This window comes from Grus americana, chromosome 22 (genome assembly GCF_028858705.1).
Source record: "Grus americana isolate bGruAme1 chromosome 22, bGruAme1.mat, whole genome shotgun sequence".
Lineage (NCBI taxonomy): Eukaryota > Metazoa > Chordata > Aves > Gruiformes > Gruidae > Grus > Grus americana.
Genome location: NC_072873.1, coordinates 7585569 through 7599012, shown reverse-complemented (window position 1 = coordinate 7599012; position 13444 = coordinate 7585569). Strand labels below are relative to the sequence as shown.

The window sequence follows — 13444 nt, the reverse complement described above, 5'->3', positions numbered from 1 at the left end:
TGGAAGAGGGTGGAAGGCCATGGAGTTAGACTTCGGCCATGTTTTCAGAGAGCCCCAGCTGCCCTCCTTTGAAGGGCAGCACTGGATGCTCAGCCTCTCTGAAATCGATGGCCAGGAGCTCTGCTCTCAGTTGACAATCTAGGTCTGGATTCCTGGGGGTGCTTGTCCAAGCTGTCACCAGTGGCTTTAGCAAGGGGGGCACCTTCTGCTGCCACAGTAACGGCTGGTGATGCAGGAGAGGTCACAGCACCCAGAGTTGATGGGCACTCCGTCACGGCTGAGGATGCTGCCAACAGCAGCGGAGGTGGAGGAGCCCACAACGGTGTTCTGTGGGAAGGAGCTGAGGATGGGGCCGGGCAGGGTCACCACCACAGCAGGGGGCTCAATGATGACGGTGGAGTTCTGGCACTGCCTGACACAGGGCTCGTTGCAGCTGTTGGCCAGCGGGGTTGGGCCGCAGGACTGGCAGGGCTGGCACTGGTTGTAGCAGGACATTTCTCTGGGCCAGAGGTACACCTGGGAGAGAGGGTAGAGACTAATTAGAGCACAGGTACATGTGAGGAGCAGTTTGTCACGAGTCCAACACCCCACTGTGAGCATGTGAAAGGCGCCTGCAGTGAGGGAAAAGGGTTTCTTGGCCTCATCCGGACATGGTACTGCCAAGTGCCACCAGCCCCACGGTGGCTGATGACTATCTCTTAAAAGAAGAGCCTCCTCAGGCAAGTCTCAGACACTCGCTGTTGCCCTTCTCCCCCCTCCCATGACAAGCAGCGCCACAACCCAGCACAGGATGGAGGAGCACGCATCTGCATGACCAGAAAAAGGGCGTGGGGAAAGGGCTTCAGACTCACCTGCTTCCCAAGGAGAAGGAGACAAGAGAAGTGGATGAGAGAGCGAGGAGTCGCGCTGGCTTTTATGGTGGCCCTGACCTGCCCCAGGCCCAGAGGTAGCTTCTACGGAAGTGGCAATCTTCTAAGGTGCTCGTGATGAACAGCAATCATCTCAGCTAATGACATGGGCTGGGTGGTTGTTTTCCCCAACACTGCCTATTCATTTCCTGGCTCTTGCCATACCCATTCCCTCACAGAGGCGGCTTCTGAGTGCTGGGATTGAGAGGCCCCAGGATTTCCGGGGCAAGAATGTGTCAGTGCCGGCAAAAGACTCAGCTCAGGTGCCGGATAGGTGCAGTGCAGGCAAGTGATGTTGGCCTGGGGCACACTCGTGGGGTTGCCTGTGGCTGCATTGACAGGAAGGGGCCCAGCTGCTCCCAGCCCTGCAATTCCTGGCTGGTCGCCCAAGGGCTTTCCTTGTGTGAGGACATGCTGTGTCTTTCTCTTTCCCTCCCTCAAACACAGCTGGGGCAGAGAAAGCAGCAGTCCACCATGTGCTTCCATTGAGCACACGTACCCTGGGGTACAACACTAACATTTACGTAGCTTGCTTCAAAACAGCATATGCACACCTAGAGCTATATAATCTCTCAGGTGCCCTGCAAGACCATTGTCTTTATCTTGACATGGTCTCTCTGATATCTGTGAGGCATCCAGGGGACTGGGACACCTCTGCTCAGTGAGTTGATGAGCTAGTGTCTGCCAGATGAGCACACCGAGCAGTTTGCGTCATCAGACCCTAAATCCTATAGCTTCTTGCAGTCTAGAGAAAAGTGTAATTTAGAAGTTAAAGGCACCGCTCTAAATGCAACAAACAGAGGGAAGACCAATTTTGAGGCACTGAGGGATCGATCTGAGTGACAGATGTCATCTACCTGGACGTGTGCAAAGCATTTGACACTATCCCACATGACATCCTTGTCTCTAAATTGGAGAGACATGGATTCCACAGATGGACCACTCGGTGGACAAGGAATTGGCTGGACGGTCGCACTCAAAGAGTTGTGGTCAACAGCTCAATGTCCAAGTGGAGATCAGTGACGAGTGGCGTTCCTCAGGGGTCGGTACTGGGACCGGCGCTGTTTAACATCTTTGTCGACGGCACGGACAGTGGGATCGAGTGCACCCTCAGCAAGTTTGCCAACGACACCAAGCTGTGTGGTGCAGTCGACACGGTGGAGGAAAGGGATGCCATCCAGAGGGAGTGCCTGGGAAAAGCTGTTCCCAGCCTTTTGGCCTTGGATGAGATGCAGGAGACTTAGCTTCAGGGCCCCATGGTCTGGGGAAGGCGAGGGGAACTCCCGCATCAGCTGGCATCACCACACAGGGGAAACCGCCACCGACCGGTTCGGCTCTGAAAAGCTTTTCCTTAAAAGCAAGCATCCTTGCAAAATGATTTGGCATTTGCCCAATGAAGTCTTTCATCTGGAGAAGCTGCAGCCGCATGCTCTGACTGCTCTAATGTGATTCCTGACAGGTCCAGTTGGCTGTTGTCAGTCTTTCCAGGCTGCCCCCAGTCTCCCTTTCCCAGGACACTTACTTTCCTGGAAACACCGCTACCACATTTGTTGTCCCCTGTAACCTCAAAGCTTTTACATGAGTCATGACCCTGGGAAACAGCTCAGCCCCTCGAGGCTGCCTGAAGGCAGCATGGAAAGAGTTGGCCAGGGTTCGAGGTCCAGTGAGACCTGAGTGCTGTGTCCCTGTCTGCGTCCCCATAGACAACGAGGGGCTGAGAGTGTGACTGAGGAACTGCTGGGGACCTCCCTGCCAGAGCAGGGATGGGGCAATCTAAGCAGGACAGATGCACAGGCAACATTGTTAAGACAAGTCTTAACAGAGACTCTGTTAAGTCTGGACAGAGACCGTCCACAGAGAGGAGGAGGCCAAAGAGGTTGGCAGCTTCCTCCTGACGACAGATTAAGGTAAAAGAGAGTTGAAAAGCTGAAGTGCCCATCAGATTCCTCCCTGATGCCTCCCTGATGCCTTCAGTCTGCCATCCCAAGCTTTCCATTGTTACTGCTGGTTTCCCTTCCTTCCCAGGCAGCAGGTCATCCAAGGACAGCAGAGTGCATCCCCTGCTCCAGGGGCACCATGAAGCAGAGACCTTTTGTTTTGTTTATGTGTCCAGACTCTTCTCAGTAGTGCCCACTGGCAGGATGAGAGGCAATGGGCAAAAAAAACCCCAAATAACATTCCATCTGAACACAAAGAAAAAACTTTTTGCTGTGAGGGATGTCAAACACCGGAACAGGTTGTTCAGAGAAGTCATGGAGTCTTCCTCTGTGGAGACAGACAAAACCTGTCTGGACGTAGTTGTAGACAACACGGTCTAACGGAGCCTGCTTGAGCAGGGGCATGGGACTAGGTGATCTCCAGAGGTGCCTTTCCACCTCAACAATTCTGATCCTCTGGCTTTCAGAGTATTTCCCTAGATTTGGGAGCTGGAGGGCATTTGGGCCTCCCCCCACAATCGATGAACCCTCAAGGCTGTCAACCCCAAAGAGGTTGGCAACTTCCTCCTGAGGGCAGCTTAAGGTACAAGCGAGTTGAAAAGCTGAAGTGCAGCCTGCCTGCCCGGGAAGACACAGCCACTGACTGTTGGCACGAGCCATGAGGGAAGGAAAGAGGAGCACAGGGCAGATACTCACAGGAGCCCTTGGGGGACAAGCCAAGGATTGCAGGCCTGGGAGCACTGGGGCTCTTCCTGTCAGCAGGATGAAAAAAGAAACCCACCAGAGTGCCCCAGGCAGACATCACCTGCCTCCACTGGACCCCTCTGGCACTTAGTCCATGTCTTCTGCCCACTCTGAGGCATGCTTGTCCCGGAAATCCTGGGGCCTCTCATCCCAGCACTCATGAGGAGCATCCGTGCGGGAATGGGCATGACATAACCAGGAAATGCAAAGGCAGCATAGAGGGACACAGCAACACATCCCTGGGATGTTTCCGTTCATTCGGAGCAGGCAGGAAAATTGTAGCTTATGCAGCACTGCCTTTGGGCCTCAGGCAGTCTAGAGGCCAGTATAAAAGCCAGACCAACTGGTCGCTCTCTCAACCACTTCCATCACCGCCTCCTCCTTGGGAAACAGGTGAGTTGGAACCCCCTTTTCTCCTCCGCCTCCTCCTCTAGGACGGACTCTTGCCTTCCACGACATCCCAGGTGATACCTGCTCCTTGGTCTTCTGTTAGTGTTCTGCGATCATGATCGTGGGAGAGAGCAGAGGCGAGATGGTCTGTCATGGAGATAGGCTGGGGCTGGGCTGGGGTAGCTTCTTGGCTATAGGCTAGGCAGGAGGATCCCTGGGCCTGGCTGCTGTCTGAAGAACCCTGCTGGGCTCAGGCAAATAAGCCCTTGTTCCCCCCTGCACAGCCTCTACCTCCCCACCCAGCAGGTGCCTTGGCTTCCTGTTGGTGGGGTTGCAGGCTCTTCCTCAGTTATCCCTGTGCTCTGCTTCCCCCTGTCCTCTCTCCCAGGTTCACCTCCACCTTTGAGACATGTCCTGCTACAACCAGTGCCTGCCATGCCAGCCCTGTGGCCCGACCCCGCTGGCCAACAGCTGCAATGAGCCCTGCGTCAGGCAGTGCCAGAACTCCACCGTTGTCATTGAGCCCTCCCCCGTGGTGGTGATTCTTCCTGGCCCCATCCTCAGCTCCTTCCCACAGAGCACTGCCGTGGGATCCTCCACCTCCACTGCTGTTGGCAGCATCCTCAGCCGTGACGGAGTGCCCATCAACTCTGGGTGCTGTGACCTCTCCTGCATCACCAGCCGCTACTGTGGCAGCAGAAGGTGCCCCCCTTGCTAAAGCGCCCGGTGACAGCCCAGACAAGGAGCCCTGTGAACGCAGAAGATGATGCCAGACTGAAGGACGGAAATCGTGGCCATTGCTTGGAGAGGGGCTGGGCATGTCCCTCTCTTCCGGCAAAGGGTGTCAGCCCTTTGGAAGGGGCCAGCCTGGGCTCTCTGAAAACATGGCCGATGCCTCTCGTTCCCTTCCTCCACTCTCTCCTTTCCCTCCTTTTCCTTTGTCATTTTCTGCTCCCCTGGGCCATGAGGCCAGCCAAAGGCAGCTTGGGGGCACCTGCCTGCCCCTCTCCCTCTGTGGGGCACTGACTCTTGGCTGCCCGTGGTGATCCTTCCACTGCGGGCTCCTCTTGGAGACATCTTGTTTCCCTCTTTGGACTCATTAAACCCTGCTGCATCCCAGCCTCGGGCTCTGTGTGGTCCTTTGCTCTCTGGATGCTCTCTAAAGCTGTCCAGGGAGACAGGAGATGTGCTGGGAGGGAACAAACGGGTGAGCCGGTGGAGCCCTTCTCATTCCTAGAGGACTGGGAGGGCAGGACACACTCTCTGTGGGCCTGCTTCACTCCCTGTCCCTTGCAGCTCAGAACCACATCTCTGCCTCCTCCACAGGCAGCAAGGTTTTTTGCATGGGCCTGCAAGATGACACAGAGGAGCAACTGACAGTTCCTCCCATGGTACTGCAGAGAGAGCGCCGATCAGAATAGCCCACGCTCGCTCTTTGCAGCTCATGGCAAGTTGAATCCCATCCTGGGGTGCAGGGGAAGAACAGTTGCATGGCAGAAGCTCTCTCACCACCTTCTCCTCTTCTCTGCGGCCACTAGTCCCAGCCCCTGACAGGAAGAGGATCTTTGTTTGCAGATCTCTGGGTGCCTCGTGGAAATAGGGGTGCCAAGGGAGAAGCGAGAGCGCTTTCCCCAGAGCTCAGCCTTGCACAGAAGGGCCTCCTACCAGGATGCCAAGAGAGGAGAACTGTACTGTGCCCCTCCTCCCAGCTCCCACCTCTCCCAAAGCCGACCGATCATGGGGAACAGCCTTTGGTGCTTGAACCTCAGAAACTTGGGACTACAAAGACAGCCGAGATCTTCTGCACTGACCTGTCTGTGAAACACTGAGAGTGCATGGGATGGAAAGGAGAGGCAATGCGGGCTGGATGGTTGGGGAAAGGAATGCAGGTGAAGGGGGGTCTGGGACAACCAAGGGAGCAGGTGTTTCTTCTCTGTCATCAGTTCTGATGCAGGACCTTTGCTAGCAGACTCAGAAAGAGATGAAGCAAGCACAGAAGCTCCCATTCACAGCTTTCCTCCCACACGGCCTTCGCGATCTCCTTGTTCGTGTCAGCCTTGTGGCAGGAGAGTGGCGGGCTGTGCTCTGCCCGTGGCTGTAAACCTGCCACTAACTTCCCAGGTACACAAGCACAAAGGCCAGTTGACATCACTGCCCACCATCCTCTGAGGGGAACAGCAGTGGGAGAGAGAGACTGCTCCTGACGGCACAGATGCACAGCAAAAAACCCCACGTAAATGATAAATGCCCATGGCACTTCTAATTGCCATAGTTGGTGCAAAACAACAGGGACTTTGGCTGGCTTCCAGACACCCAGCCAGCTGCTCTCTCACTCTCCTTCCTCTATGGGACAGATTCCTTTAACTTATTACTAGTGAAACATAGAGCCGGATGGTGAGAAAGAGTGAAAAATCCTTCAAATACCTTCACTGCATCCTCCTCTCTTTTTCACAGACTCAGCCTCCCTCCTTCATTCACGACTCTTCTATTTCCTCCACCCCCAAGCAGCACAGTGGGATGCGGCATGGGGGGTTGTAGTCAGTACACAGTCAGTCCTTTCTGCCGCAGTTTCCTCTGCACATTTTTCCCTGCTCCAGTGTGAGCACTTCCCATAGGTTGCAGTCTGTCAAAACCAGCTCCAGCGTGGGTCCTGTCCACAGGCTGCAGTCCTTCCAGATAAGACTGCTCCAGCGTGGGTCCTCCAGGGGCCACAGTTCTGCCAGCAGCCTGCTTCAGCACAGGCCACACTTCCTGCAGGGGATATCCTAGAATCCTGGAGTGGTTTGGGCTGGAAGGGACCTCAAAGCCCATCTAGTTCCAACCCCCTGCCATGGGCAGGGACACCCTCCACTAGACCACGTTGCCCAAAGCCCCATTTTCCCTAGACTTCCTTTTATCACTGACGTACCTATGTAAGGTTTTCATATTTTCCTTGACATCCCTGGCCAATTTTAATTCTGTCAGGGCTTTAGCCTTTCCTAACCTGATCCCTGTGTGTTTGGACAATTTCTCTCTATTCCTCCCAGCCTACCTGCCCTTGCTTCCACCCTCTGTAGGCATCCTCATTGTGTTTGAGTTTGTCCGGGAGCTCCTTGCTGATCCCCGCAGGCCTCCTGCCGTTTTTACCTGCCTTCCTCTTTGTTGGGATGCATCGTTCCTGAGCTTGGAGGAAGTGATCCTTGAATCCTTATCTCTAAATTGGAGAGACATGCATTCCATGGATGGACCACTCGGTCTACAAGGAATTGGCTGGATGGTCGCACTCAAAGAGTTGTCGTCAATGTCCAAGTGGAGAACAGTGACTCAGGATTTTATGGGGGATATGGAATTCCTGGTGCTTGACCTCCAAAGGTGTTTGAATCAAAGCTCTTGGCTTTCTTGGCCTTTCTCCCTGTACATAAAGCAAGAAGTGGAGGGCACAGGAGGCAGAGACTGCATTTCAGCTGGCAAGGGCAACCCGCTACTCTGCGGTGCTCATGGACACACCAGGGGAGAGTCCCCCTGCTATGACCTGCGTATGCCCTCGTGATGAGGGTCACACAAGTACAGACCGATACACGTGTGCTCGTGCACGCCTGCATGGAGCCATGCCAAAATCTGTACGCTCACATAAAGCCAGGAAAACATCAGCAGCTGTGGCCTCTGCTGAGGAGATGCTGGGGAGCCTGCTGGCAGGACACGACTCAAGTACCCCGGGGAAGGACCGGGCCCCAGACATGCTCACGGTGTTGCCTGAGGACCTGCAGAGTCTGCACAGAGAGGGGATGAGGCCAAGGAGCCCAGCAAACGCGTCCTGACAGCACTGTTAGTGTTGCAATAGGGTCAAACCCTCCCAGCAGAAGCCCGCTGGTGTGCAACAATGAGCGACCATCAGAGAGATGTGCCATGTCCTCTCAAATGGCAGTCCTTGGGCATCCGGTGCCCACATCCTAACCACAAACAAGCCCACAGGAATGACCCAGGTGCACATCAGTTGCCTGCACAGGACGCCATCAGCACTGGAGCTGAGTCTTCTGCCTGCGCTGATGTGTTTCTGCCCTGGAAATCCTGGGGCCTCTCGTCCCGGCACTTACAGAAGCCTTCACGTGGGGAAGCACGTGGCACAAGCCAGGAAATGAAAAGGCAGCAGTGCAGGAAACCAGGACACAGCCCATGCCATTAGCTGGGATGCTTTGCATTAGGCATGAGCTTGTCAGAACATTATTATTTCCACAAGGGGTGCCTCCGGGCCTGAGGCAGCACGAGACTCCTATAAAAGGCAGCCCAAGTCTCTGCTCTCTCATCCACTTCTCTCGCCTCCTTCTCCTTGGGAATCAGGTGAGTGGGAAGCCTCTTCTCCTCCTCCTTCGAGATCAGGTCTTTCCTCGATGCATGTCTCCGCTGATATGGACTGCCCTAGCCCAGGGCTGGAAGCTGCTTCTCATGGGAGAGGCAAGGGCAGAGAAGGTCTTCCACAGAGAGGGGCTGGGACTTAGGTGAGGCAGCTCCTGGGCTGTGAGCTGGGCAGCGTCTGCTGGGCCAGGAGGTGCCCTGCCTCCCGTGTGGCTGGGTGCAGTGCTGCTTCTCAGGTGCCCCTGTTTTCTACTTCTCCCTACCCTCTCTCCCAGGTGAACCTCTGGCCCAGAGACATGTCCTGCTCCGACAGGTGCCAGCCCTGCCAGCCTTGCCTGCCCTGCCAGCCCTGTGGCCCAACCCCGCTGGCCAACAGCTGCAATGAGCCCTGCGTCAGGCAGTGCCAGAACTCCATAGTCGTCATTGAGCCCTCCCCCGTGGTGGTGACCCTGCCCGGCCCCATCCTCAGCTCCTTCCCACAGAACACCGTTGTGGGCTCCTCCACCTCCGCTGCTGTTGGCAGCATCCTCAGCCGTGACGGAGTGCCCATCAACTCTGGGTGCTGTGACCTCTCCTGCATCACCAGCCGCTACTGTGGCAACAGGTGTCAACCCTGCTAAATCTGCTGGCAGCTTCCCCTGGCAAAATCCTCCCAAGACCTCAGAACATGCTGCTGGAGAGGAGGCAGAGATTCAGGGCATTCTATGTAGAGCTTTGGGCCATTGTTTCCTTCTTCCACTCTCCTCTCTCTCTTTCCTTTCCTGTTGCTGTCTCTCAACACCAGCCTGGCGAGGACCTGTTGGCGTCTCTCCCTCTGCAGAGTGGGCAGGCAGACAGTCGTGCCTTCAGGTGCTCCCTGTGAGCCACCTCCTTCTCTTCTTTAGACTCATTAAAGTTGTGCTGCATTCAAGCCTGGGCCTCCGAGTCCTCCTTCCTTCTGTGGCAAGTCTTCCAGTCTGGTTATGACAAAAGGTGGCTTCTTGGGGAGAATTAGCTTGGGCGCAAAAGAGGACCCTTCCTCATTCCCAGAAGATGGGAAGGGTAGGACTCACTGCCCTGGGTTGTCTTTTTTGCCCTGTCCTTGGAGTTGAGGAAGATATTCTTGGCTACTTCACAGCAGATGGCCACCATTCCTTCCAGCCTTGCTGTATATCTTCCTAGATGGGCCTGAAGCACTGCTTCCTGGATCACATTCTGTGAATGGGGAGACCAAGCCCTGTGTGAGGAGCCCATGGCTGCCAATGGATGAGGTCAGCAGCCCCTCTGGCACTCTGGGAAGGGATCTCCTCTAGCTCTGGATTGAGCTGTGCTGGGGGATGAGGCTCGAATAGAGGATGGCTCCAAAGGGTTGAGGAGTGGGCATATGGAGTCAACAATACCACAATTTCATCCCCACCTTCCCCTCCCCTCCATTACCCAGTCTAAGGTCCATGGCCAGCACACATGGGCACAGGCTGACAGGCGCCTCATACAGTCCTTCAGCACCTGGCATGGCCCAGGTGCTGTCCAGGCACGCAGGGCTGAGGTAATGCACAAGTTAGGATTGGTAGCAACCACACAATGGAGTCCCCACTCTCTGTGAACCCAGCACCCCCATGGGCCGCTGCAGCTCTGGGAGAGCACCCAGTGCCCAAATACCCGTGGCTGCTCTGTGGTTCCTTGTCTCCTTTAAGCCTAGGGCAGCTTTCCTGAGCCTTTAAGGTTGTACCACTGCCAGATCCCAGCTCTGCTCTGGAAAGGCTCTGTGCAAGAGCAGTTACCCCCTCCATCCCCACTGGGCCACTGCGGCAACAGTGGGACACATTTCTGTGCTCAGAAGCTTCTCTGATCTGTCTCTGCTGGGCCATTCGCATGTCTCCTGTGTTGGCTGATATTCTCAGGCACCAGCTGGACCAAAAACCTTGGCATATCAGAGGCCTTGGCCAGGAGGAGGTGCCAAGGCAGAAGGGTGGCCATGCACATCGGGAGCTCTGTGGACTGCCTTCCCCGCAGCAAAAGGTGAAATTCCAGCAGAGGGGCTTTCTGCCTGGAGGCTCAGTTATGAGATCCTTCATCTGCCTCCTAGCCACCCAACTGTGAAGCAAAGCGATGAAGGCGTTGAGGCACTGACCCCATCTTCCCTGTTATCGAGGTCTGTGTAAGCCCAGCTCAGCAGGCCCTAAGTCCACAAAGCATCTGCTCCCTGCATATCCCTGCAGGAAATCCCCGCTCTCTGGCCACCATCCCACCATTTACAGGCAGACGGTGACTGGGCAGATGGCAGCAGTGCGCAGAGTGTCCCCACAGTAACATGAGCTCTCCGCAGCCCAGTGATTCCCTACCTTCTCATGGCTTGTTTCAGGTGTTCATCTTCCCTGAGCCTGGGTGAACTACTACTTAATTAATGCTGTTAATGCCAACATTTAGGTATGCTTTTCAGTGATACTTGAAGATTTTTTAGATGTCAGACTTCAGTCCCAGGTAGTGGTCTAAATCCTGGCATCCCTCAGGTATCCATGGTCTCCTGGGTGCAGAAAAGGAACTCCTGAAGGCACTTATGGCTCAAAATAACATCTCAGGCGTACAGTGCCCCATGGACCACATGAGGTTCTACTCACGCTCCTCCTGCCTACAGTTTGGGGCAGAGGCGCCATCTTTGTCCATCCCTCTGGGTGCTGGGCACCTTCTTTCTGTGCCCAGAAACCAAGGCTTCACCTCCTCCTTCATGAGACCTGCCGCCCCTGCACTGGGGTCTGTTGCCAGCACCCAGGCATCTCCAGTTCCTCCCCACTGTGGGCATGGCCCCCACGGGTAGCCCCACAGGTTGAGAATTGGTCGTGCCCTGGGGACACGGTGGTACAGGACAGGCACCAACCCAACCATAGCACAAACAGGGGGGATGACCCTGTCTGTACTCAGCTTCCCTGGCTCCCCAAGTGCTCTGAGGCAGGGACAGCCTGAACTCTGCTCACATCGCCACTGCTCCTCACATGCAGGCCAAGGCTTTCCCAGCGCTGCAGTCCCTGGCTGTTGGAGATCTGTCATTACCCCTTGTCTGCTCCATGTGGCTTCTTGTGATGACAGAGCCTCCGTCCTCTTTGTAGCCACCCTTTAAGTAGGAGACTACTGTGATGAGGTCTCCCTCGAGCCTTCTGTTCTCCAGGGAGAAAAGATTTTCCTCCTTCAGTCTTTCCTCATAGGATAGGTTCTCTAGCCCTTTGGTCATCTTTGACACATACAAGGTGATAGCAGCAGGTGGCAGATCAGGATCAGTGGAGGCCAAGTCAGGGGACTCAGATCCCAGCAGTGGCAGCTCCCATCTCCAGCACATTAGTGACCAGGCTTTCCTAGGTGGTTTAGCCCTGGAACCTGATCTACCTGATCATCCCAGATCAAACACAATATTCCTGAGCAAGTCTCAAATAGATGTGCAAGAGAAGAGGAGGAGTAACCACACTGACTGTGTTTCTCCTGGGCAGCTTAAAAAATATACAGCTCATGCTCAACAATAGTCATAGATGACCGTGCAGTCAATCAATCTGATCTTGGAAGCATGATAAAGTGCATCATTAGCAATATTCTACTGTATAAAGAACAGAGATTCAGAGAGATGACTGGATGTTTTTGAGGAAAAATCTCATCCTCTCACACAGGAAGAAGTTCCAGATGACTACTACAAGCATGGCCCTGATCGCAAACACAGTTTGGACACTTTCAGTGTTCCACAGCTGATAGCTCAATATGCAGTTTGGTTTATCTGGAAAGGCTTTTAACCTATGCAGAGATTGACATATGCCCTAGTAACTGAAAGAGGATAGTCCCAGGAGATGTAATTCTGGCTTCTACACTTGCTCCATGCAGTGACAATGAGGATGTCATTCCCCAGCAAGGTTAGAAGATACATGGAGAAGATAATGGCACACGGGACCATGTGCTCACCTAGAGAGGTCGGGAAGCCCAGAGGAATGACATCAGTTACAGGTGTAACTAGTTCTCCTTTGCCATGGCTCTAAAAATTACAAAGGAGGTTATCTCAAAGTACAAAAAAAAAAAAGAAAAAAAAAAAAAGAATGTGACGGAAGGCCCTAACCAGTACAAATTTCAGCTCGAGATTGCAAATAATCACCTGCATGATCATCCACACTAAGCCAATTCTGTCCCCGGAGGAATGCGTTCTCTTAAACCAAAAGTGAACATAAATGGAATTTAAGGATGCTATAAAAATAGCAAAGTGCAGTGGGTTTTTTTCCAGTTCAGCTACTCCTGACATGTAGCTCTCAACAGTTTGAAGACGATAATGAGAATTTTTTTTTTAAATGTACTCCTTTTTGACTCTGAGCCATGCTATTCTCCCTTGTGTGATTTTATTCTTTCAAAGAATAATTGCAATTTCCCAGTTCTCAGAAAGATGTCAAATGGGAGTCTTGTCCATGTTCTTTCCTGACTGTGTTCCTTGTCCTGTCCTCCACCTTCTTACTTCTTGCTTATGTTTATGTGGGATCCACACCGAGCTGAGGGGCATTCTGAGACCAACACTCCTGTTTGTGTGTGAGAAAGTCAGAAAACCACCTCCGGGAGGACATCCTGGGGGCGATCCTACAGACGGCCATGTGGAAGAATCATCCCCTGAGCTCTCCACAGACACAACGTGCATCCAGTTTTCTAACTGTAGGTGTAGGCGAGGAAGCACAGAAGATGTGAACATGTTAACTGAGCAGGTTAATGCAGAACCTGTCTTTGCTTCTCAGTGGCCATCCACCTTTCCGTCCCTCTCAGGCACATGACACCTCTTTTCTTCACGTGCCTCATTCTCTTTGCCTCCTGATTGTCCCTGTTCTGTCTCTCCTTCTCACACATCCCAATTTGATACAGACTAAGTTCTGCCTGTCACTCCAGAAGGCTTCACTGCTTACACATACACTTTTACTGTCTCAGAAAGGAAAACTCAGCTAAACCATCTTTGTAGCCACCAGGGCTGGTTTTGTCACCTTCCCACACAGTTGCTCTCCAAGGTCAGCTCTTTGCTCCACCAAATGGATTTAGCATGACACGGTGCACAGAGGGACAAACTCATTCCTAGAAATGGACTGAACAGCTGGCTTTTGTCAGGAAATGGGGGCACCGGGATTCTCGCCAGCAAAACAACGGTGATTC

At 53.9% G+C, this 13444-nt stretch overlaps 1 protein-coding gene and 2 pseudogenes across 1 annotated transcript; 2 read left to right on the top strand and 1 right to left on the bottom strand.

Moving 5' to 3' along the window:
- Positions 1-186: 186 nt before the first annotated feature.
- LOC129195273 (feather keratin Cos2-3-like) lies at positions 187-1428 on the bottom strand. Its single transcript, XM_054801083.1, has 3 exons — positions 1408-1428; positions 852-929; positions 187-516 (listed from the first exon to the last, which is right to left on the bottom strand). The coding sequence occupies exons 1-3, from the start codon at positions 1426-1428 to the stop codon at positions 187-189; spliced, it is 429 nt and encodes a 142-aa protein (XP_054657058.1).
- Positions 1429-8162: 6734 nt separating this feature from the next.
- Positions 8163-8931, top strand: LOC129195529 (feather keratin Cos1-1/Cos1-3/Cos2-1-like; annotated as a pseudogene).
- Positions 8932-10162: 1231 nt separating this feature from the next.
- On the top strand, positions 10163-12185 carry LOC129195272 (cyclin-Y-like protein 1; annotated as a pseudogene).
- The last annotated feature ends 1259 nt before the right edge of the window (positions 12186-13444 follow it).